This window comes from Dermacentor silvarum, chromosome 1, assembly GCF_013339745.2.
Source record: "Dermacentor silvarum isolate Dsil-2018 chromosome 1, BIME_Dsil_1.4, whole genome shotgun sequence".
Lineage (NCBI taxonomy): Eukaryota > Metazoa > Arthropoda > Arachnida > Ixodida > Ixodidae > Dermacentor > Dermacentor silvarum.
This window is the reverse complement of record NC_051154.1, coordinates 319,351,704-319,378,177: the sequence shown is the minus strand read 5'-3', so window position 1 is coordinate 319,378,177 and position 26,474 is coordinate 319,351,704. Positions and strand designations below refer to the sequence as shown.

Below are 26,474 nucleotides of genomic sequence, written 5' to 3'. Positions count from 1 at the left end.
AGGAAACATCGCAGAGCTCGCCCGCTAAGGTTAAGGCACCTGAGACCCTATAAGTCACACACGAACCACGCCGCGGTTCACCACCCGAAGTTCCACACGGTTCATTCACCGCACCACACACCACACGAAATCAGGAGTGCCATATTTCAAATCTCTGCAGCGCTAAACAGAACTGAAAATTCATTTTCTTCAGCAAAGTTTCTCAGCTGGGCTCGTGCACTCGGCGGTTACGAACTCGACGGACGCGCTAGGCCAACGCGTAATGTAAACAACACCGGCGTTACGCAAGTGCTGATTATCGATACTAAGGACTTCAAAAGCATGTTTCCATTCCTTTGGAGCACAAGAACATATACATACAAGAGGTACGGGCGTTGCCGCTCTCATTATTAGGTGCAATGTTTTAGCAGACGATCGCATTGAGCCCGCTTATATATATAATGGCCGTCGGAAGGCCTTCAGGCGCCCGTTTCTGCGTTGAGCGTCGGCGTGCCTCGGTGACTTAACGGAGCGAACGAACACAGCGAGGGATGAAAGAGTGTTTCCCGGTAAATATTACGGTGGCATAAGCTGCAGTTGCCGATAACCGTCAACTGTGTGGCCGGTCTATATGGTATAGCGTCGCGGCTCTGCCAGTCGGTGCGGTGATAGCTGCGAGGTCTCAAAGTCTCGCGAAATGAACAGACGTATAGTACTGTAGGAGGAACGTGACGGCGGCCGTACGGGTCGTGCCGTCGTGCCGTACTCAGAAGGGCGAAGGCGGCGAGCCGAGCGGCGGCTGCGACGACCAGCGTGGATAGCTTTCAAAACGACACTGCGCGTGCCGAGCTGACGTTTCGAGCATGCGCTGCGCATTATTTTTTTCTCTTTGCAGCGCCGACCACAGCGCTCCGCGCTACGGCGTTGGTGGGCGCTACAGTACTGCGCTCATATTTCGCATTAGGGAGTTTCGTAATCGTCGGTGATTTTTTTAAAGAAACATGTCCGTGCAAATTTGTGTAGCTTCACACTACTTCTCTGTTCATAATTTATTTCACCTAATTTAATTTCAGTGAATCGCGGAAATTCTTTACTGTTTTGTTTTTTATTTTCCTCATACATAGGAATTAAATAACTTTGTTTCAAATAGTCAGACTGCTCACTTATGTACTACACTCGTTTCTCCCGTCTTTCGTATAGTCCGGCTTTTTTCGTTTCTGTTCTTAGAATAACATTTAAAATAATTCCTCTTATTATTGGCATATTTCCTTAGTAAGTACACGCCATAAATGGCGAGCTTCATCGTCGGTACCATCATCATTATCATCCCTATTACGCACGCTCCTGTACGAGACGAAGAAGACGACGACTCCTTTCTGCGCAGCTCATTCTTCGACAACGGCTGATTTCTGGACGCTGTCGGCTCCGCAGAGTGAATTCCAAGCAAAGGCCAGCCATCGTCGGTACCACTGGCTCCGCTTCGCCCAAGCAGCGCCATTACTTGCCTACGAAGCATTCAGTACCTGTTCGTACAGGCTGCGCACCAGCAGCAGAAGCAGCGATGGCAGTTCCCGATGAGGCCTCGCATCCCGCCGTGGCGGGTGCATCGTTGAGCAGGGAGGTGCAACACTGCTGCAAGCGGCGATCGCACGTTCCGCCACCGCCAAGTGCCTTGATGCCGTTCGAACAGGAAAAGAGGCGTTCGGTGGCCGCCATGAAGGCGAAAGAAAACAACCGGCGCGTTAGCAGCCGCATAACAAAGATGCAGCGTCCTCTCCGCGCCGCCGACAAGGAGCCCCTCCACCGCAAGCTAGCCGAAGCAGTCGCCGTCCACCGAAGGCAGTACCCGGACTACGCGCACCACCCGCGTGAGGCCCGCCGGCGCAAGGAGCAAGAACGCATTGCCAAGCAGGTTACCAGCAAGCTGAAGAACGCCAGTTCCTGGGACAAGGAGCAGCAGCCGACAACTTGCACGGTCGCGGCCCAGGGTCGAAGCAGCCCGAAGTTCAAGCAGCAGCTGCATCCACCACGACTGCCGCCGACGCCAAGCAGCAAACACCGTGGTACCATCAGTGCTGCTCGAGTCGGCGCTTCGGGCGTACGTCAGGGAACTGTGGCTTCTATGACGACGGACAATGTCCCGGCCACGACCAAGGATCTCGAAGGACAAGTGGTGCCTGTAAAGGTGGCTGCCTTAAGAGCCTTGGCTTAATTGTTGAAGAGGCAGCCACAACACTTCCACAATTATGCTGAGCTGACCTTGATCAAGATCTTCGGAGCATTCAAGCAGCCTGAGGAGAGCCGTGCTGCCGAGCTGTGTTCTATAGAGGCTGCTGCTGCGTTACCACCTGAACAAACAATGGGGCTCCTACACTCGCTCACCGGGCAGTCGGGTGACCGTCGCTGCAATCAAGGTCATGTCTCGTAACGTGGAAGTGCATCCAAAGAAGTATAATTGTGGAGCTTCTGCCTCAGATAATGTCCCTTTTGGTGAAGGCATAGGATGACGGCGAGAATTGTCTATCAAAGGCGGCAGTATTTTGTAGGGTGACGTTGCATGGCGTGGTCAGCTCGGAATTGAAAAACTTGATTCCGGTGTTCTAGCGGTCGATGTAGACCACCATTTATCTATTTTTTGCATATTCGACTGCTGTGCGCGTCGCCGTGAATTGCAACCGTCCATTCAATAAAGACACATTAACGAAGCAACATTAAATACGTTAATATCTCTGATTATGCACACTGACTGGTCTGAGGTGATTAGTGACAGTAATGTAGCATCTTCTTTCTCTCGCTTTCAAAGAATGATGGTCGATTTCTACAATCGCGCATTTCCGCTACGCTTTTGCAAGCCTTGGATATCTTCGGCACTTGATAGCAGCATACAAAAAGGAAAAAGGTTATACGTGGGGTGTGAGGTTTGCGGTACAAGCAGCATTGATATGTTCCTGGAAGAATTCACTATCGACGAAGTGACATTTTCTATAACTGAGTTGCCGGATAATTTTAATGAGCATTGTTATTTTCCGGTAAATTAAAGAACCCCATGACAAGAGCAAGTGATCACATGTATTACGTTCATTTACAAGTAAGAGGGCGTTTTCTCAGAACTTACGAGTGAGGCGAAAATAATGGCCATTATCATTTCCTTCAACAACAGTTGTGCAGCAGGTCTTGATGAGATTAAAGCTGAACCAATTAAAGCGGTTGCTAGCATGATTGCTCTCCAGCTCACTCATGTATACAACTGCGTGCTTCAAGACGGGCGGTTCCCGGATGAGCTCAAATTAGCCCGGATAAATGTTATTCGGAAGAGAGGCGCGAAGAATGATTTCGACAATTGCCGGCCGATATCAGTGCTAGGTATTTTTCGAAGGTTATTGAACCTGTATTTTTGTCATCTCTTTGACTATTTAGTGAAATTCAAGCTAATTTCACCATACCAGTTTGGATTCCAGAAAACGAAGTCAACAGAATTAGCACTTTTGTATGTTACAGAACGCCTTATAGAAAACACTGAACAAAAACTCCTCATAATTGGAGTATTCCTCGATATGAAGAAAGCCTTGGATTCCGTCAAACATCACATCTTACTAAGTAAACTTCCTAGATAGGGCATACGAGGGTGAGCCCTTGAACTTATAGAAAGGTACCTAAAAGATCGAAGACTGTGTGACATATGACTCAGCCTTCTGAAACATAGAGCCTACTGTGTGGTCAAAATTAGGATTTACGAAATTTTAAAAAAATCGCCTGTGGCAGGTAGCGTAATTCTTATGGTTGAGGTTGGTTATTCGAAGAGGTGGACAATAGTAGCACGAAAATTCCAACCATATTTTCAACTCATTACCAAAAATTGTCTAATGAACTTCTTAGTTAATTATTTTACGAGACATAATGCAGTTTACGAATTGTAGCCGGTGAGGTTGCAAGACGCGTCCGCTTGAAATGAATTTCCAGAATAACACCAGTTTCGTGATAATATTTCCCAAAGTGTGGGACGAAATACATGGGCGACCCGCCACGGTTGCTCAGTGGCTATGGTGATGGGCTGCTGAACACGAGGTCGCGGGATCGATTCCCTGCCACGGCGGCCGCATTTCGAAGGGGGCGAAATGCGAAAACACAAACACCCGTGTACTTAGATTTGGGTGCACGTTAAAAAACCCCAGGTGGTCCAAATTTCCGGAGTCCCCCTCTACGGCGTGCCTCATTATCAGATCCTGGTTTTGGCACGTAAAACCCCATAATTTATTTTAAATATATGGGCGTTCCAGTTTTTTTTTTGTCTGCTTTAATGTATCAAACAGCATTTTGGTATAAAAGTAAGTGGAACAACAGTGCATTTTTACGTCGAGTTTGATGGAGCATATCTCCAAAGTGGCGTCATTCTGGAAATTCATTCCAAGTGGATACGCGGGACAAGATCACCGGCTGCAATTCGTAAATTGCAATATGTGTCGCGAACTAAATAACTAAGAAGATAATTAGTGAATTTTTGTGAATTACTTGAATTTATTTTTTGATTTCTCGTGCTACTAATGTCTGCTTCATCTAATAACCCAGCTCAATGATAGGAATTATGCTATCTGCCACAAGCGATTTTTTTAAATTCCGTAAAGCTTAATTTTTAACACCCGGTATATTAACGCGCGTGCCCCATGGTTCAATCTTAGGACCACTGCTTTATTTCAGTACATAAATGATGTAGCGTCTATCCCACATACACACAAAAAATACCCCTATACGCTGGCGACACCAACGGTTTTTTTTCTGGCACTAGTCTATCAAAAGTAGGAACAGGTGAGAATAACTGGCTGCATTAACTCTCTGAATGGCTAGATAGAAATGAATTAGATTGTAATGAAAATAAAACAAAGTACGTCTTTTTAGAGCTCGTAAAACTATCGCTAACAATGTTTCCTAACATTTCGTAACAACGTGATGTAGCGAGTTTGTTACGAAAATGTAAGGAAACATTGTTAGCGATGGTCTTACGAGCTCTAAAAAGGACGTACGTTGTTTTATTTTTTTATTACTGCAATACTAGACCAATACTAACCAATACTAGACCAAATCCAATACTAGACCAAAAGTTCGAGGTCGAAGAGGTGCGAACAGCACTACAAGAGCTCAACAGCAAATCAGCCTCGGGCCCGGATGGTATTACTAATAAGATCCTAAAGAATCTAGAACCGGACTCAATCAAGTTCCTTACCTAGGAAATCAACACAGTCTGGAGGCAAGGCGCCCTTCCCCCCACATGGAAAACGGCCCTAACAGTCTTAATACCAAAACCAGGCAAATTTCCCAGCACAGATAACCTGAGACCAATCTCGCTCACATCATGCGTCGGCAAAGCTGCAGAACATGTTATCCTTAATCGCCTCAGCTGATACCTAGAAGACAATGAAATTTACCCACATTCGATAATCGGCTTCAGAGCGCGGCTATCGACACAAGACGCAATGAAACCCATCAAACATCAGATCATCGACAACAACTCCAGAGACCTAAAAGCCATCCTAGGAGTCGACCTCGAAAAAGTATTCGATAACATATCACATGAGTTTATACTAGAGACTATCCCGGACCTCAATCTTGGCCCTAGATTCCATGCATATGTCAGCTCTTTCTTAACCAACAGAACAGCTACGCTCAAGATAGGAGAGCTGACGTCGCAAATGCTCCCCCTAGGTAACAAGGGCACACCACATGGAGCAGTCATTTCACCTACCCTTTTCAACCTAGCCCTGGTAGGACTAGGCAGAAAACTCAGCACTAAGGAAGGCATCAAGTACATAATGTTTGCAGATGATATCACAATATGCATGGTGCACCGCTGGTAGCAACGGCTTTATTGAAACGACTTTACAGGATACCATCTATGCAATTGAAGAATATCTGGAATCAACAGGCCTGAGATGCTCCGCAGCAAGAGAGAGAAAAAAGGTAAAGGAAAGACAGGGAGGTTAACCAGACATTAGCTACGGTTGGCTACCCTGTACCGGGGGAGGGGTAAAGGGATTCGACAGGAGAGAGAGAGAAAAAATAAGTACAAAAAAGGGGAAAAAAGGAAAGAAAAAAAATCACACACACACACAAACAAACAGAACTGTTTCTGTGGGCATGGTCACGCAGTCTGCGAAGGCGTTCTAGTGTTGAATAGTGTCAACGTCCCATCCTACGTCACACAGTGTAGAGTCACAATTTGTCACTCAGTTCGGTGTCTTTTAAATAACGCAGCAGTGCCTTCAAGGTGGCTCGCGCTGTTGCTTCGTGTAGGCCAGTTTACAAGGATGTTGATTTGCGTTATTAAGCGTTTGTCCAGTTGACCTATCGTGGCTGAGAGAGCTGCTCTGTGCGGGTTAAAACGAGGGCACTCACAAAGAAGGTGTGCGATTGTTTCGTTGCACCGGAAGAGCGTTCGAATCACAGTCGGTCAGATAGGCCGGTGGTTCTCAAGAAGCGCAGAAGCGCCTGCACGGCCTTCTTCTGTGACGTTGGGTCCAGTCTGTGGTGGAGAATTTTTTCTTCCGACAGAGGCCGGTCGTCCAATTGGTTGAACGCGTTGGTAAGAGAATGTCGTTGCGCATTGTACTGCGGGCAGTCGCACAAAATATGTACAATTGATTCTTCATTGCCGCAGTGGTCACAGGCTGCGCTGTCGGCCATTCCTATGCGGAACGCATAGGCGTTGGTAAACGCAACGCCCACCCATAATCTGCACAAAAGTGTTGCGTCTCCTCGGCGAAGCCTTGATGGTACTCGAAGGCTTAGGGTTGGGTCCAGAGAGTATAAGCGAGCATGCATGAAGTGCGATTCATGCAAAATCAGAACAACTCCTATACACCCCAACTAGGCCCGGACCCAAGCCAAAAGGATTGTTCTTCGCTAAGGACCGTAAAATCAATATTCACACGAGAAATGGGGCACAATTCTGATAGTGGAATCAAAGTTCTTGGCATGGTAATCGAAGCAAACGGAGCCAACACTAAGACGTTGAAACGGCTAATCAACAAGACCGACAACGCTATGAGACTCAAAAAAGAGGGGCCAACAGACAACAGGGTCTCAAAGAAGAGAACCTGCTGAGATTAATGCACGCCTTCGCTTTATGCCACTTCACATACGTAGCGGCAATGCACAAATGGAAAGCCTCGGAGAAAGAAAACCTAAATGTCCAGCTCAGGAAAATAGCCAAACAAGCGCTAGGTATCCCTAACTGCACATGCACGGAACGTCTAATGCAACTTGGCATACATAACACCCTAGAGGAGATTGCAGAAGCACAAGAAAGAACTCAAATCGCAAGACTATCAAACACCAGATCGGGTCGAGCCTTACTGCAAGAACTAGACTTTGACGCAGCAATGATCAACTCCCTATATGCAGAAATATCACTGGACATTCGCAAACAATATGAAGTCAGACCATTGCCTCGCAACATGAACCCTGAACACAATGTAGGGAGAAGACTAGCCAGAGGAGCCTGCCTACTCCGGACCATTCGCAAAGAAAACCAAAGAGTGTGCTTCGTAGACGGCCCCCAACATGTGGACTGAAAAGCTTTCACTGTAGCGCTAGTAGACAACAAAGGCAAAACCATAAACTCAGCCACGGTCAACACTGACAAACCAGAGATCGCGGAGCAAGTAGCGATCGCTCTAGCACTAACTGATAGAAGTAGTCCATATATTTATAGCGATTCACGAAGTGCAGTCCGAGCTTTTCAGAAAGGTACAATATCACAACAGGCATTACGCATAATCAAAAAGAGCAAGATCTATTACCACTCCTTATGCTGGTTCCCAGCACACCTAGGCAATATAGAGAAGGCCCCCCGAATCTCAACGAGATGGCTCATAAGAGCACGCGAGAACTGGCCCTCCGCAACGCCACCCTCCAGCGTACAAACCATCTCCAAGAGAACACGGATGCTCTCTCCACATTCAACGAGCTCACAAAAAATTTCTATCTCATCCGAAGAGAATTTAGCACTCTACACCTCACATTAAAAAGGTCACAGGCCTTTTTAATGTGAGGTTACTACTACAAACAAACACTTATCCCACACCAAGAAGACTGCATTTCTACATGGCAGACGAATACCCCAACACACAGTGTGCAGACTGCAATGCACCACTTGACTTAGAACATATGCTCTGGTCGTGCAACCGAACCAACGAAAATTTAGCCAAGGATTGCGACAAGCTTAAGGCGGCGATTCGCAGCCCGGACCTGATCGAGCAACTATGGGCCGTCCAGCAAGCCCACGACGCAGCCAAAAGGCTCTGCGTGCCGGTCCCAACGTGGGAGCAGCGCACTTTCTGAGGCAACTCACAATTTGCAGGACCTAATAAATGTTTTCCTTCCTTCCTTCGTAACAACGTCATAGAGCGTGTTGATTCTATTAAAATCCTAGGTATTTTTTTCATAAAAATTTGTCAAGGTTAACACAAATTACCTGAAATTAATACTATGGAGAGTAATAGGAGCATTATGGAACATAAGAAATTTAATTCTCAGGAAATTCATAGCTATTCTTTACTTTGCAATGATTCATTTTCATATTTATTTTTGTCTCCTGATATGGGGTACCACTACTGCTTGTTGTGAATCGGTATTTTCATATTAGAACAATAAAATATAGAGTATCAAATCGAGAGCAAATAGCGATGAACAAACTCTAAAATATAAAATACCTATACTTTCGAACGAGAATAATAATCTTAAAATAATTGAACCCCACTCATCAGTAGCTCCTTTTAAGGGTGCTTTGACTGAAGTATAGCTTCTTTAAGCTTATTGAGCATTGTGTTTGAGTCATACTCTTTTATTTTCCTTTTTGCGACAGATACATTTTTGGCTTCATTTTTCTTTGTTCCTTATGTGCAATTGTACCTCTGTTGCCTGTGCCTTTGTTCCTTATGTTCTTTGTACCTTTGTTCCTCATGTGCAATTGTGCCTGTGTTGCCGGGCGACTTAAGCACTGATTCGGATTGATACCACGTTTCTGCCACCATAAGTTTGTCAGGAGCAAAGCCGAACCTAGCGTTGAGTGAAAAAATCTGTTCTTTATTTCGGGCAGACTGCATTAAGACGGATAAAAGATAGCCAGCTCTTATTTTTGCCATACAGGCTGCCAACTTCATGTGGTGCATGAATAGCGCTTCCATACATAACGTCATCATTAACAGCCCTATTACCCCATATCAGCCATCACCCCGTGGTCGCCACCACTGGCGGCATATCTCCGAAGGAAGCTTCGAATTATTTCAAAACTCCGATTTCTTTAATATTACTTGATGTCTCCGTAATAATACCCTGTATAAATAGCCAGCGGACTCGACCCGTTGGTGAGGTTTCGACGATCCACGACTGTGCTCGCCGCAGACGTTATGCTTTGAGTGTAACTTTTTTTCTGGGCACATGTTCGCCCAACAAAGAGTTAGATTCATGACGGACAGTTTTGGCTCGACATTCATCTACGCGTAGTGATCACGACATGATAATATGGAGCTGTACGGAAGTGGCTTTAGCGCTAACGGTTGTGAACATTCCCACTTATTTGTTCTAGACGGTTGCTTTGTCGCCGACGACGAAAAGCACTCGTCAAGTGATTTTCGCATACCACGAGCTGACTTAAAGAATCCAGGATGCAGCATCAACATGCCATGCAACCTACCACGCGCTGTTACATCTTCATCTCTATGTTTAGGCTAAGAAAAACAGTTCTTACGAAAAGGATATTAGAAGACAATTACTTTGTCCACTTATATGAAGATTCTGACTTCGCAATCTAACCTGGTTATTTAAACATAAAATGACATTCATGTTCGTTCGATACCAGTCAAAATGTTACGAATAATAAAAATCGACCCGACAAGCAATTATGTTCCTAAGTGGTCTGTCTATGTGTGGGAGGCTAAGCCTGAACACAAATTCACTGCCCGCAAATTTTGAAGCACACATACAATTTTTGCAGTCCACCTAAATGTTTACCCCACACCACCGGTGAAAGATAGCTTGTGCTAGATCAATCTTCGATTGACACAGCCTACCTTGCATACATAAAATTGCTCGCAGTTGAAATTATCTTTTAAACAACCTGCCTATACCTATGCCTATAGGTATAAGTATATAGGTATAGGTATATAGGTATAGGAATTGCATATACCTATAAATGCGTATACGGCATTCTACAAGCTCCATAGCATGCGTTACATACACCCGTCAGGTACTAAGGAAAAGTTTGCAGAGCGAACAAGTACATGGAAACGAAGGAAGAATGCACAAGACAGAGCGTTATCTTCCAACAGCACTTTATTGCAGGAAACAACGACTTGTACAACTCGGCGACAATATGTTACATGTATGCATGGCCTTCCAAGAAATGCATCCTATTTATTGCTCAGAAACACAAAATGGGTGTACACACAATCTGACATAAGTTTCAAAATCTTATCGGCCATGTTTATTAATTCCGTCTGTAAGTACGTTACTTTTTACTTATAATGGTAAATTCATTAAAGGGCCACAGGCTTCAACCTTGCTACATTTAGTGCAATGGCATGCACGTTTTATTGCGCGCTAGTTGTTTTTTTAATTATTGCCTTGTTAGGCTATCGCCCATTTTGGCAACTGCACGCGCGCGGCTCCAACATGTGGTGTCAAAATCCAGAAACAGAAACCTATCAAAGCAACAAAAACCTATATATAAGGTCCTTTGGTAAATGCCTGCGCGAGAAGAGATTGCGGAGCGGGAAACACGCCATTGAGGCCATGTTTCGGGCCCCACCTATAGTTAGTACGTAATCTTTTTCCCGACTACAGTTTATGGTATCACGCGAGAATCATTTGAGTGCAAGCTGAAAATATATCGGCAGTTTAGGCATACCGACTGCCCAAAGCACTGATGACACCTATCCTCTTCCCCGCAAAGTACTCACATCTGCTTTTTCGATAAAAAAGGATAAAAATACAATTATAGTTTCATTCACTCAGTACGTGCTGATTTTCAAGCCGACATCGAAGCAATCCTGGTACACGTGGGTGCATGCATCGGTCTTGTATGGTGCCGGTCCTCCTATGCATTCAACACCCAATTAACCACGGATATCCGTGGGACGTCCGCCACAAGTCCGAATGTCCATCCATCAGGATATCCAGCACGGACGTCCATAGGACGTACAAGGAATGTCCATATCCCGTTCGGATGTCCTTCGGACATCCGATTTTGATCGTCCAGTGGCTGTACATAAATGTGCATGCCTAGGACAAACATACTTTAGGACATGGATGGATCAATGTCCTAATATGAAAAAAATGGTTGGAAATTGTATAGGTTTGTAATTAATATTTCCATGTTTCTGCGCTCTACCGGATGCTTGGAGTTCATTTTGGAAGGCGAAACGAGTAACTGACCTATCCTTGCAACTTAAGATGACAATTATGAAAATTAATATTTGGACAAACCCACTCTAGCATGAAAATTGCGCAATTTTTCTCCGTACAGCAATTGGCATTATTTATTACATGCCTAGATCATGAATACAGTAACATTTAAAATTATGTTTATGGAAAACTTGCAGAACATTGAATCGCCCACTAGAAATCACTAATTATGGAACATGGAGGGAGTGTACTAAAACTATCCATCATTGCGGAAAGGCCGATTATGAGCCCCGCCCTCCAACTTGTAACTGGGACAAATTCTCGAATTTATTTTGCCAGGACCATGATCTAATAATTTTGATCACCTGGGGGTTCCTTAGCATGCACCTGTATCGAAGTACACGAGCGTTTTTGCATTTCTCCTTTATCGAAATGCAGCCGCCACGACCTGAATCGAACTCGCGACCTTAATCTCAGCAGCCTAACAGATCTCAAAGGCTATGTTTTCGCTGGGTGCATGAATGATTACAGAAGCAAAAAATAAAACAGGCGCCATGTAGTAGTTGCCAATCTCTAAGGCTATACTTTTACTACGCTTTCTCTAATTGAATTCATTGGAAGCTGGAAACACGTCCAAAATGTTTAGTTTTACGACACCACTTATTCCTAAAACAAGTTATTGTTTCGCTGTCTAATTTTAAGTATTAATAATAATGTTTCAACAAACTATATTGACGTTGATGTGTCAAAAACCCATGGCAAAGCACGCTGTGCGACGATTCAGTGTCGTGTTGCGATCCAATCCAATCCAATCCGAGGTAAAGCCATCGTCTCAATGGCGGCGAAGTGCCCATGCGGCCGGTATAGTGCCTAGAATATACTGGCCAGTATATGCTAGGCACTATACGGCCGGTGCACTGTCGGTTCATTTGCCATCTTCACTTCCTGCCGAAGTCGCCTGCTCAGCTATTGAGGTATGACGGCTACATCGATCTCTATTTTAGCCATTACAATAACGGAATGTGTTTTGTTTGCAGGTGCCATCAAGCCCTAAAATGAGTGAAAAGCCGTACACGCGAAAGAAAGCGCCACTGCACACAAATGCTGTATTTGAGGGCTTCGGATGTCGAACCGGCAGCCAGCAGTCAACGGCCCGAGTAGCAAGTCAACACATCTTCGTAAAGAAACAACTGTTTATTTCCTAGCAGTGCAAACGTTGTGTTCGCCGGTCGGTACCGCGCAACTGAATGTGCAGGCTCCAGAAAGTGCGGGACGGCGCGCGTCGGCCAGCGGGAAGCCGCTCCCTGCTTGGGAGCAATGTGACACGCGTGTGCCGGCCGGGGTCCCGCGCGACGAGCAGGAGGTAGGCGCACACTATGTACTGTGCTGCCGTTTTGTGGTTTCTGCCACACGTATATTCTTGCTTGTAACTGTTCTTTTCTTTATTTTAAAGCTTGTGCCTGTAATGAATCGTCGTAGGGTTTGACAGTACAAATAAGTAAATGTGATAATCGAACGACACCTCATTCAATGGTGTTGCCTTTCCCATATTTGTTACTCTGTTTAACATGCTGAAAGGAGTTTCTATTGATTTTAGGTATTCGCGCTGTCCCAGCTTCAGTCATGATATCTGGTTCTGTCAATTTTCTTTTTTATCGGCGAGTATATTTGTTGTTATGAACATTATTCATGTGTGCATTTTGGACTTATGTTTACGCTAGCAATAAAATATTTATTGTGTTTTGAAACTTGTGTGGGCCTATTTTTTACGTTTTGTTACAGCAGAGCAGTGACAGTGAAATGCATCGAAGCACCCGACCAGTGCATTTATATATATATATATATATATATATATATATATATATATATAGGTGCTTGAATGCATTCTACTATTCATGATTCAAGGTGTGCGCACACAAATCTATATATACCTTGAAGGTCCTGTGAATATCCGTGTTGGATATCCACGTCGGACGTCCTACGGACGACCAAAGCGGTTACCTTTGGATTTCCCAGGGACGTCCCTCGGACGTACGATGGACATTCACGGATATCCCACGGACGTCTGGAATATCCAAAATGGACGCCCGTCGGACGTTGCCCGGATGTCCGTGGTTACTTGGGCACGTTGCGAATATTGCGAACAGACCATTTCTTCTTGCAGTGCTCAAGTACAAAGACACATACTCAAACATACAGCGCTGTGTCACGTTTCCTTCACTGCATAAGCGTTTTTGAGCGATTTATCCCCAACAAGCCCATAAGGCGCCTGCACTTGGAAGACATGAGTGAAGGAGTACTGTGACCTTGTGCTGAATAAGATTTCACATGCCTAATCGAAAAGCGCACCGTCATCTGAAGCGGACGGCATATTTAAAGGTGTACTTCCCATTGATGGGATATTTGTGTCTTTCGCTTTCGAAAGTTATCTTTGCTGCAGGAAACATCGCAGAGCTCGCCCGCTAAGGTTAAGGCACCTGAGACCCCATAAGTCACACACGAACCACGCCGCGGTTCACCACCCGAAGTTCCACACGGTTCATTCACCGCACCACACACCAGACGAAATCAGGAGTGCCATATTTCAAATCTCTGCAGCGCTAAACGGAACTGAAAATTCATTTTATTCGGCAAAGTTTCTCAGCTGGGCTCGTGCACTCGGCGGTTACGAACTCGACGGACGCGCTAGGCCAACGCGTAATGTAAACAACATCGGCGTTGCGCAAGTGCTGATTATCGATACTAAGGACTTCAAAAGCATGTTTCCATTCCTTTGGAGCACAAGAACATATACATACAAGAGGTACGGGCGTTGCCGCTCTCATTATTAGGTGCAATGTTTTAGCAGACGATCGCATTGAGCCCGCTTATATATATAATGGCCGTCGGAAGGCCTTCAGGCGCCCGTTTCTGCGTTGAGCGTCGGCGTGCCTCGGTGACTTAACGGAGCGAACGAACACAGCGAGGGATGAAAGAGTGTTTCCCGGTAAATATTACGGTGGCATAAGCTGCAGTTGCCGATAACCGTCAACTGTGTGGCCGGTCTATATGGTATAGCGTCGCGGCTCTGCCAGTCGGTGCGGTGATAGCTGCAAGGTCTCAAAGTCTCGCGAAATGAAGAGACGTATAGTACCGTAGGAGGAACGTGACGGCGGCCGTACGGGTCGTGCCCTACTCAGAAGGGCGAAGGCGGCGAGCCGAGCGGCGGCTGCGACGACCAGCGTGGATAGCTTTGAAAACGACAATGCCCGTGCCGAGCTGGCGTTTCGAGCACGCGCTGCGCTTCTTTATTTTTTAGGGGCGAAGCTCCTTAGGGTGTGGGTCGTTCCCTCCTCTGTAATAGTAGTATGTAGCCACCTCTAGTTTATGAATTGCTCAATAGATGGCGTTGTGTGTCCGTACGTGTTAGAGTTGCTGTATATACTCATATACAGTAACTCTAGTACGTGTGTCCTCACGATTGAAGCCGACGGGAGCGGACGTGTCGAGTTGAGGTGCCATTTAAGCACAGCAGGAGCAGCGTGCCAAAGAGATAAGTTTTGTTATTTTATATTTCACTTTTTGGTTTTTTTAGGAGGGTTAGCTTAGCCAAGCAATCTTTATAAATTATTTCAATGCTTTTTCACTTTCTTGGTCTTCTCGCTTAGATAAAAGTAGGTAAAGAATATTTTTTTGCCACATCTACGCCTTGTTAGTACGAGATGATGGTTGGTACTAGGGGGAACCCACGCGTGCGTTGTTCTGAGTGCGAGCGTTCCTACGCGCTGGAAGAAACGCGGTTTAAGTCAGCACGCGAAGCGAATGGTGCAGATTTTATCTGTAGGATGTGTGTGCTAGGGTCGCGGCTAGACCGCCTAGAGCAAGACAAGGATAAGTTAGCTAAGCGCGTTGGAAAGCTAGAAAAGGACCTTAAAATCGAGCAGAAGCAGAGGAAGGAGGCAGAAGAAAAGCTAGCTAACGCAGAAATCCAGCTGAGCGCCACCATTCTGCAAAGCAATGATGAACGCATCGAGGCGAGCACCGCGAACGGAGCTGGCTCCGATGCGAGTGCATTGACAGCCGAACCCTCCACGCCGGGAAGCAGTGGCGGAAACGTCAGTGATAGTCACGAAGGGGATACCACTGACGCGGCCGGGGAAGAAAACAAAGCCAAGGGCAAGGATAAGAAAGGAGGGGGGGGGGGCATTGTGACTTCGGGGGCAGCTTTCGGCGATGAGGGGGAAGGAAAGCGTCGAGTTGTCTTTGTTGGGGATTCCAACATGCGTAAAGTAGAACCGGCGATAGCAGAGAGGGTAGGGGCAGACGAACGAGTCCAGGTTAGCGCGCTTCCGGGAAAGCCGATTAGAGAGGTGATAGCGAAGGCCAGGGAACCCATGTGGGACACAATGGAGGAGAGACACCTAGTGGTGATAATGGACGGAGTGATTGACGTACTGCACGGACGAGGAGCAGGGATCACAAAGCAAATAGCCAAAGGGGTCACCGACCTGCGGAATGTTTCAAAGGAAGTAGAAATCGCGGTGTGCACGGTGCCAGAGTTTGAAAGGCAGGGTTATAAAATTCAAAGGGCAGTTCTTGCAGTAAACAGGGAAATTTGGACTCTAGCTAAAGCAATGAATTTTACGGTCATTGACATCAACCGAGAAGTGCACCGAGCAGGCTGCGAAGGCGCTTTTGTGGTTGACGGGATACATTTTAGTGAAAGTGTAGCAACACCGGTCGGACGTCGATTCGTGGCACGAGCTCTAGCTTTTTTAGGCGGGCCCCAGGCAATCAGGAAGCAGGATTGAGTTTTGAACATAGCGAAACACCAGTAAAGGGCAGAATTAGGCGACCAGGAGTCAGGAAAAGACGCAGAAAGGATAAGAATAGAAAAGCTAAAATTTGCTACATTAACATGCAGGGTGGTCACCGCAAGCAGGAAAAATGGCTGGAAATTCAAACGCAACTGAATTATGAAGCGATTAGTGTGTACGCCTTGACCGAAACGCATCTACGAGATTTGGAGCAGCCGCCTGTTATTGACAACTTTGTATGGGAAGGGTGCAACAGAATGACTGGGTCAAGGAAAGGCGTAGGCATAGGCGTACTAATTAGGCGAGTTCTGAAGTGGCGAAGGGTAAACGAGACATGTAAAGAGCATTTATGGATTAGTGGTACATGGCAAGGTAAAAATACGTGGCTGGGAGTAGCTTACCTATGGACAGGTAGTGATAGCAGAGAAAAAAATAAGGAATTGGTCGATTGCATTAGAAGCGATAATAATGAGATCAGTAACTCGGGCCAGGTGATATTAGTGGGAGATATGAACGCGCACATGGACGATTTAGACGGATATACGGAGTACAACGGCTCTCTAGTGCTGGATTTGTTTGATGAACAGAACCTTATAGTAGTCAACAGGGAGAATAAGTGTCATGTACAGGTAACGTGGCAATGCGGAAAAAGGCAGTCATGTATCGACTACGCCTTAGTCTCAGAAATGGTCTACGAACAACTAGACCAAATGATAATAGACGAAAATGGAAAAAAATTGCCATGGAAGCGATCATAGACGTTTAGCATTAAAGTTTGGGCGAGATACCAGCGCAGAACATGAACCAATAGCCTCAGAGTTTTTAAAAATGAATGACGAGCAAATAACAGAGATCGCAAACAACATAGAGAAGAAAATTGAGGCTTTTCCTACAGCAGTCTGGGAATATAAGGAACTGGTGGAGGTTATGCAGCATGAAATAAGGCGGACACGGCAAAACAATTGTTGGATTGGAAAGAGGAAACCACGTAAGTGGTGGAACAAGGAAATTAAACAAGCTATAGAAGAGCGTAAAGAGGCATCTAGGGTTCATCGAGAAGCCAAAAAGTTGGGATTAGAAGAAGAGGTGCTCCTTAGATGGAATACATACCGAGAAAAAAAAAGGGTTGCGAGTGAGCTCGTGCAAGAGAAAATTAAATGCGCAATTGAACGTTGGGTGCATAACATTCACAAAAGAGACAAAGGCGCCCCAAAAAGATTCTGGAACCATATAAAAGCACTCGGAGCTCCAACTAGAAACTCGCAAACGGCTATAAGGGATGAAGACGGTAACATCTATGAAGGCGATGATGCGCTGCGGTACATCACAGACGTTATCAGGCATAACTTCGGCACGAGAAAAAGCATAGTTCAGACAACAGATACAGCAACAACAGAGAGGCCTGAGAGATCAAAATTTAGCATAGAAAGCTTTTATTGGAAAAAGGCAGCAGAAAATGTCCCTAACAACACGGCAGCAGGACCCGATGAAATCCCAATACAGCTAATCAAAAACCTCGGTCCAAAAAGCAAGGCACTGCTGACTAATGCCATAGAGCAAGTGATTAGAACAAAGAATATTCCCGTTGGATGGCGTAAAAGCAAGATGAATCTCATCTACAAAGGCAAAGGAGATAAGGATAAGACGAGCTTGTACAGGCCAGTTATAGTAACGTCGGTGATATATAGAATGGCAATGCAAGCCATAAAATTAGAACTGTCGAATTGGGTGGAGGAAAACGGTGTATTGGGGGAACTACAGAATGGGTTCAGGCCAGGCAGACGCTTAGAAGACAATAAGTTTGTACTAACTCCGTGCATAGAGATTTCAGTAGCCCAGAAAAGACCTTTATGGATAGCATTTCTAGATATTAAAGGAGCTTATGACAACGTAGACAGGGAATTGTTGTGGGATATTCTTCAATACGAAGGCATAGATGACGATTTCGTGGAGCTGCTGAGGGAGATATATCGTGACAACCAAGTAGAAGTGGCATGGAAAGGCCGAAAAGGAAATGAAATGGTGGGAATTCACCAAGGATTGAAGCAAGGATGCCCTCTGTCACCATTGTTGTTCAAGCTTTACGTCAAGGGCAAAACAGCGAATTAGGTTTTGATTTATCCTACATGCGTAATGGACAAATGGTGCAACAGAAGGTCCCTGGACTGATGTACGCAGACGACATTGCGCTACTAGCGGACAATAAAAAAGATTTACAGATACTTGCGAATATCTGTGGGAACGCAGCGACAAATCTAGGCCTTAAGTTTAGCACAGAGAAATCAGGGATTATGATCTTTAATGAACACACGAGTAACTTCGTGGAGTCAATTCAACAGCAAGTAATACCCATAGTGAAGCAATATAAGTACCTCGGCGTACACATAAACGAAGGAAAGAATTACTCAAGCAACCACCAAGATAATCTGAAAATAAAGGGGAAGCGGAATGCAGCAATAATGAAACACAGAGCACTGTGGGGCCGCAATAAGTATGAGGTGGTGCGTGGAATCTCGAAAGGAGTAATGGTGCCAGCGCTAACATTCGCAAATGCCATTATATGCTTAAAATCGGATATATTGGCGGGTTTGGAAGTTAACCAAAGATCAGTAGGCTGGTTGGCTTTGGGAGCACACGGTAATACGACAAATGAGGCAGTGCATGGTGACATGGGTTGGGCCTCTTTTGAAGTCAGACAAGCACAAAGCAAAATTAGTTTTGAAGAAAGGCTCAGGAACATGGGTGAAAATAAATGGGCGGCTAAAGTGCACAAGTATCTCTACATGAAGAGCGTGGACACAGAATGGAGGAACAGGTCAAGGAAGTTGGCAACCAAGTACAGGATAATCGAAACTGTAAATAGACAACCACGGGTCATCAGAAAGAAAGTGAGAGAAACAGAGACCGTGAATTGGATGCAAAGAATGGAAACGAAAAGGACAATGGAGATTTACAAGAATGAGAAGAAAGAAATTAGAAGGGAAAATCTGTACGATAACACAAAGGGCAGTGCCTTGCTATTTGAGGCTCGAGCTGGTTGCCTAAGGACGAAAACATATCGGAACAAATATTCGGAACTAGATGAGACATGTGTATGCTGCAGTAAAGATCCAGAGACCACTCAGCACATCCTAATGGAATGCGACGGGATCCACCCAGCGAGAACCGTAGGTAACGTGCAACTCCCAGAAGCGCTTGGGTTTAAAGTGGAAGGAAACATAAACAGATCAGCCGTAGAGATCAGCAAGAGACGATCAGAGTACTGGTGCAAAAAAAGCAGGGAAAATATGGATACGACCTGATCTCTTAAAATCATAGGCAGCGGTACAAGGTAAATTTTTGAAAAATAAAAATAATGAGAGGTATACGAAAATGCTAGATAAAGAACATGTATAGTATACCTGATTAAATCAAGCAGGCTAGGTGACTATTTGTCGCCGCCCCGTTTCAAAGGGGATGCTAATAAATCATCATCATCATCATGAAAGAGACGCCGCATGTAGTTTTATGAAGTGTTCACTAGAAGTCCGTACCTCTGGTTGGCATGGAGACCGCTATGCATGTATGTATACGCATATATACATATATGTATAGTAAAACCGGAAGCCGACTTCCGCTTCCGTTTCCACTTCCGGTTCCACTTCCGGTTCCGTTTCCACTTCCGGTTCCGGAAGCCAGCTTCCGACTTCCGGAGAACGCTTCCGGCGTTTTTCTCTCTCGTCCTTAGCTAGGTGCGCTGCGGTGCACAAGGGCGTTCGTTCCCGACGCGCGTTCTCTTTCTCTCGTTCCCGACGCGCGCTCTCTTTCTTTCTGGTCCGTAGCTAGGGGCGCTGCGGTGCACAAGGGCGTTCGTTCCCGACGCGCGCTCTTTCTCGTCCGTAGCTAGGGGCGCTGCATTGCACAAGGGTGTTCGTTCCCGACGCGCGCTCTCTTTATCTCTCGTCCGTAGCTGTGGTTTACCCAAATGATCCCCCGGTGCTTCGCCCACTCATCATCATTCACTTCGTGGATACGCTGTGATTTTTTTTCTCTTTGCAGCGCCGACCATAGCACTCCGCGCTACGGCGTTGGTGGGCGCTACAGTACTGCGCTCATATTTCGCATTCGGGAGTTTCGAAATCGTCGGTGATTTTTTTAAAGAAACATGTCCGTGCAAATTTGTGCAGCTTCACACTACTTCTCTGTTCATAATTTATTTCACCTAATTTAATTTCAGTGAATCGCGGAAATTCTTTACTGTTTTGTTTATTTTATTCATACATAGGAATTAAATCACTTTGTTTCAAATAGTCAGACTGTTCACTTATGTACTTCACTCGTTTCTCCTGTCTTTCGTATAGTCCGGCTTTTTTCGTTTCTGTTCTTAGAATAACATTTAAAATAATTCCTCTTAATATTGGCATATTTCCTTAGTAAGTACACCCCATAAATGGCGAGCTTCATCGTCGTTACCATCATCATTATCATCCCTATTATGCACGCTCCTGCACGAGACAAAGAAGACGACGACTCCTTTCTGTTGAGCTCATTCTTCGACAACGGCTGATTTCTAGACGCTGTCGGCTCCGCAGAGTGAAGTCGCAGCAAAGGCCAGCCATCGTCGGTGGCCCCTGGATCCGCTTCAGCCAAGCACCGCCATTACGTGCCTACGAAGCATTCAGGGCCTGTTCGTACAGGCTGTGCACCAGCAGCAGAAGCAGCGATGGCAGTTCCCGATGAGGCCTCGCTTCCCGCCGTGGTGGGTGCATCGTTGAGCAGGGAGGTGCAACACTGCTACCAGCGGCGATCGCACGTTCCGCCACCGCCAAGTGCTTTGATGCAGTTCGCACAGGAAAAGAGGCGTTCGGTGGCCGCCATGAAGGCGAAAGAAAACAACCGGCGCGTTAGCAGCCGCATAACAAAGATGCAGCGTCCTCTCCGCGCCGCCGACAAGGAGCCCCTCCACCGCAAGCTAGCCGAAGCAGTCGCCGTCCACCGAAGGAAGTACCCGGACTACGCGCACCACCCGCGTGAGGGCCGCCGGCGCAAGGAGCAAGAACGCATTGCCAAGCAGGTTACCAGCAAGCTGAAGAACGCCAGTTCCTGGGACAAGGAGCAGCAGCCGACAACTTGCACGGTCGCGGCCCAGGGTCGAAGCAGCCCGAAGTTCCAGCAGCAGCTGCATCCACCACGACTGCCGCCGACGCCAAGCAGCAAACACCGTGGTACCATCAGTGCTGCTCGAGTCGGCGCTTCGGGCGTACGTCAGGGAACTGTGGCTTCTATGACGATGGACAATGTCCCGGCCACGACCAAGGATCTCGAAGGACAAGTGGTGCCTGTAAAGGTGGGTGCCTTAAGAGCCTTGGCTTAATTGTTGAAGAGGCAGCCACAACACTTCCACAATTATGCTCAGCTGACCTCGATCAAGATCTTCGGAGCATTCAAGCAGCCTGAGGAGAGCCGTGCTGCCGAGCTGTGTTCTATAGAGGCTGCTGCTGCGCTACCACCCGAGCAAACAATGGGGCTCCTACATTCGCTCATCGGGCAGTCGGATGACCGTCGCTGCAATCAAGGTCATCTCTCGGCACGTGGAAGTGCATCCAAAGAAGGATAATTGTGGAGCTTCTGCCTCAGATGATGTCCCTTTGGTGAAGGCATAGGATGACGGCGAGAATTGTCTATCGAAGGCGGCAGTATTTTGTGGGGTGACGTCTCATGGCGTGGTCGGCTCTGAATTGAAAATTTTGATTCCGGTGTTCTAGAGGTCGATGTAAACCACCATTTCTCTATTTTTTGCATATCGGACTGCTTTGCGCGTCGCCGTGAATTGCAACCGTCCATTCGATAAAGACAAATTAACGAAGCAACAATAAATACGTTAATATCTCTGATTATGCAGACTGACTGGTTTGAGGTGATTAGTGACAGTAATGTAGCGTCTACTTACACTCGCTTTCAAAGAATAATGGTCGATTTCTATGATCGCGCGTTTCCGCTTCGCATTTGGAAAAAAAGCATAGTAAGGCAAAAAAGCCTTGGATATCTTCGGCACTTGATAACAGCATACCAAATATAAAAAGTTTATGCATGGAGTTTCTGAAAAGAAAGGATGCTATAAATTTTAAAAAATACAGGATATTTCAAAATAAAGTGAATTCGAAAATCATAAAGGCTAAAGATGCGTATTATTTGCACAAGTTTGACAATACTACTTATCTACATAGATTCTGCAAAGCCTACAATGAGGTTTGGGGTACAAGCAGCATTGATATGCTACTGGAAGAATTCACTATCGACGAAGTGACCCTTTCTATAACTGATCTGCCGTATAATTTTAATGAGCACTTCTTATCTTCAGGTAAATTAAAGAACCCCACGACAAGAGCAAGTGATGACATGTATTACGTTCATTTACAAGTAAGAGAGCGTCTTCTCAGAACTTACGAGTGAGGCGAAAATGATGGGCATTATGAACTCCTTGAACAACAGTAGTGCAGCAGGTCTTGATGGGATTAAAGCTGAACCAATAAAGCGCTTGTTATCATAATTGCTCTCCTGCTCACTCATGTATGCAAATGCGTGCTTCAAGACGGGCGGTTCCCGGATGAGCTCAAATTAGCCCGGATAAGTGTAATTCTCAAGGGAGGCGCGAAGAACGATTTCGACAATAGCCGGCCGATATCAGTGCTAGGTATTTTTTCGAGGGTATTGAAGGTGTTTTTTTGTCATATGTCTAACTATTTATTGAAATTCAAGTTATTTCACCATACCAGTTTGGATTAAAAAAAAACAAGTCAACAGAATTAGCACTTTTGTGTGTTGCAGAATGGCTTATAGAAAAGTCTGAACAAAAATTACTAATAATTGGAATATTCCTCGATATGAAGAAAGCCTTTGATTCCGTCAAACATCACATCTTACTAAGCAAACTTCCTAGATAAGGCATACGAGGGCGAGCCCTTCAACTTGTAGAAAGGTACCTAAAAGATCGAAAAGTGTGTGACATATGACTCAGCCTTCTGAAACAAAGAGCCTACCGTGTGGTCAAAATTAAGATTTACGAACATTTTAAAAATCGCCTGTGGCGGGTAGCATAATTCTTATCGTTAAGATCGGTTATTCGAAGAGGCGGACAATAGTAGCACGAAAATTCGAAACATATTTTCAACTCATTACCAAAAATTGTCCAATGAACTTCTTATTTAATTATTTTATGACAGATATTGCAGTTTACGAATTGTAGCCGGTGAAGTTGCAAGACGCGTCCACTTGAAATGAATTTCCAGAACATATAACACCAGTTTCGAGATATTATTTCCCAAAGTGCGGGACGAAATACATGGGTGACCCGCAGTGGTTTCTCAGTGGCTATGGTGATCGAATCCCGGCTGCGGCGGCCGCATTCAGATGGGGGCGAAATGCCAAGACACTCGTGTACTTGGATTTAGGTGCAAGTTAAAGAACCCCAGGTGGTTCAAATTTCCGGAGTCCCCCACTACGGCGTGCCTCATAATCAGATCCTGGTTTTAGCACGTGAAACCCCATAATTTATTTTAAATACATGGGCGTTCGACTTTTCTTGTCTGCTTCAATGTATAAAACAGCATTTTGGTATAAAATGAAGTGGAACAACAGTGCATTTTTAAGTCGAGTTTGATTGAGCATATCTCCAAAGTGGTGTCATTGTGGAAATTCGTTCCAAGTGAATACACGTGACAAGCGTGAGTGAGTGAGTGAGTGAAATATCTTTTATTACAGGTCCGGCGAGGACTCGAACTCGTCGCGCACCCGGCTAGTCCCACGTCGGGACCGGCAGGTCTAGCCCACCGGCCCGGTCGCGGGCACGCCGGACAGCCAGGATTTGCTTGTCTAGAGCGGGGCTACGCAGAAGCAAGTTCCACTCATCCTTTCTGAACTTGGGGTATCTCGACCCGCACTCCCAGAGCATGTGTGCTAGAGTGGAGGTCTGCCCACAGGATGGGCAGGCGTCGTCGCGATATACGTCAGGGTAAACTTCGTGCAGAACGGCCAGACACGGATATGTGCCGGTCTGTAAAAGTCTAAGCGAAACAGCTTGCGCCCTATTCAATTTGGGATGAGGGGGTGGAAAGACCCTTCTGGACATGTAGAAAAATTTTGTCACCTCGTTGTGAGTAGCGGGAGCATCCCTGTGGCCGTAGGGGGGAGGGGTGTCGGCTCTCCTTACAGAGGAAGCGCGGTCGGTGAGGTCGCGCGCAGCCTCGTGAGCAGACTCATTGAGGTTCGGGGAAGCACCCTCGACCGACCCTACGTGAGCGGTAAACCAGTGAATCGAATGATGCGTGAGAGCATCCGGATTGGAGACGCTAAGAAGACGAGCAGCCTGCTCGGTGATGCGACCCTTCTGAAAAGCCCTAACTGCCGTTTTGGAATCGCTGTAGATCTCAGACCCACGACTGTCTAGTAGGGCGAGGGCGATGGCGGCTTGTTCGGCGACTTCGGAGTCTGAAGTGCGAATTGAAGCGCTATTGGAAAGCTTGCCGCTGGAGTCGACCACGACGACGGCAAAGGTCTTTCCATTGCTGTACTCCACGGCGTAGACGAAGCGTGCTCTGGTGCCTTGTTGATAGATCTTTTTCAGAATTGCTACTGCTCTCGCCTTGCGTCTGCCCTCGTTGTGGACGGGATGGACGTTTCGAGGCACGGGGGCCACTTCGAACTTGTCTCGAATGCACCTAGGGATCGGGGTACTGACCCTCGAAGATACCACAGGAGGGTAACCCAGCTCTTCGAGGATGATTTTACCTGCCTCTGTGGTGGTCAGACGAGCGAGTTGCGCGCGTTCTTGGGCTTCGGCAATCTCCTCGGCGGTGTTGTGTACCCCCAGCTTGAGGAGATCTTCAGTATGGGTCCTAATGGGTAGCCCGAGAGCCCTTTTCAATACTTTGCGGATGAGAGCATTGAGCTTGTCTCGCTCCGCTCTGAGCCAGTTGTGCATAGAAATCGTGTACGTGAAGTGGCATAATACGAAGGCGTTGATAAGGGTGAGGAGATTGGCTTCCTTCATGCCTCTGTGTCTGTTTGCGATTCTGCGAACGAGGCGGAAGGCGTTGTCCGTCTTTGCCATGATCTTGCGGAGAGCCGTTCCGTTCCCGCCGTTGAATTCGACAAACATGCCCAGGACCCGAATGACGTCGACACTGGGTATCACCCCTCCATCACAAGTGTGAAGACAGATGCTGCTTTCGGAGACTGGCTTCCAATCGTTGGGTCTTCTTCCCTTCTCTTTTCTGTAAAGCAGAAGCTCCGACTTGGCGGGGGAGCACCGAAGTCCGGTGGGGCGGAGATACTCCTCGATCACGTCGATCGCCTCCTGCATGGCTTCTTCGACTCTGCCCTCGCATCCTCCGGCGCACCAGATGGTAATGTCGTCGGCGTAGATGGTGTGCTTGACGTCCTCAACGCATTGCAACCTCTCGGAAAGACCAATCATACAGATGTTAAATAGTGTGGGGGAGATTACGGCGCCCTGAGGAGTGCCCCGTGCTCCGAGGGGCACATCTTCGGAGCTGAAGTCTCCAATGCGAAGCTTGGCCTTCCTGTCCGTTAAAAAAGAGCTGACGTAGCTGTGGAATATGGAACCGAGACCTAGGTCTGAAATGGTCTTGACGATAAAGGCGTGGAGCACGTTGTCGAAAGCCTTCTCGAGGTCCAGACCGAGCAGAGCCTTGACGTCTCTGGAACGGCCGTCCACAATCTGATGCTTGATTAGTTTCATTGCATCCTGCGTCGAGAGTCCGGCGCGGAACCCGATCATGTTGTACGTGTAAACGTCGTTGTCTTCGAGGTACCCGTTGAGTCTGTTGAGGACGACGCGCTCCATGACCTTGCCGACGCAGGAGGTTAGAGAAATCGGCCTCAGGTTCTCGATGTTCGGGGCCTTGCCGTGCTTGGGAATGAGCACCGTGCAGGCCGACTTCCATTCTGCAGGAACCACGCTGCTCTTCCAGGACTCGTTGAACTTTTCGGTGAGAAAGACAATCGACGGGTCGTCGAGGTTTCTCAACATTCTGTTGGTGACTCCGTCCGGACCCGGCGCAGACTTGCGGTTGAGCGCGAAGATGGCATGTCTGACCTCGGCAACGGAGAAGTCTTCGTCCATCTCGGGGCGAGAAGGGCCTCGGTAGTCAGGGAGTTGGGTCGCCGGATCGCCGTCGCGCCGGATGGGCAGGTACTTCTGAATGAGCTTGGAGACGAGTACATCGACCGTGTGAGACCTGGTGGCTTCGTGAAGGGCCCGGGCCAACGTATGCTTCTGATTTGACTTGGAGCCGCTTTCGT

At 46.7% G+C, this 26,474-nt stretch overlaps 2 protein-coding genes across 2 annotated transcripts; both read left to right on the top strand.

Annotated features, from left to right (window-relative positions):
* Nucleotides 1-1,540: 1,540 nt before the first annotated feature.
* Nucleotides 1,541-2,191, top strand: LOC119442711 (sex-determining region Y protein-like). Its single transcript, XM_037707689.1, has one exon. The coding sequence runs from the start codon at nt 1,541-1,543 to the stop codon at nt 2,189-2,191; it is 651 nt and encodes a 216-aa protein (XP_037563617.1).
* An 18,683-nt stretch (nt 2,192-20,874) lies between these two features.
* Nucleotides 20,875-21,525, top strand: LOC119442705 (sex-determining region Y protein-like). The gene has a single exon (XM_037707676.1). The coding sequence runs from the start codon at nt 20,875-20,877 to the stop codon at nt 21,523-21,525; it is 651 nt and encodes a 216-aa protein (XP_037563604.1).
* Nucleotides 21,526-26,474: the final 4,949 nt, after the last annotated feature.

Bases quoted from the DNA above. Each gene is read 5' to 3' on its own strand.
- LOC119442711 (XM_037707689.1), top strand. From the start codon at position 1,541: ATGGCAGTTCCCGATGAGGCCTCGCATCCCGCCGTGGCGGGTGCATCG.
- LOC119442705 (XM_037707676.1), top strand. From the start codon at position 20,875: ATGGCAGTTCCCGATGAGGCCTCGCTTCCCGCCGTGGTGGGTGCATCG.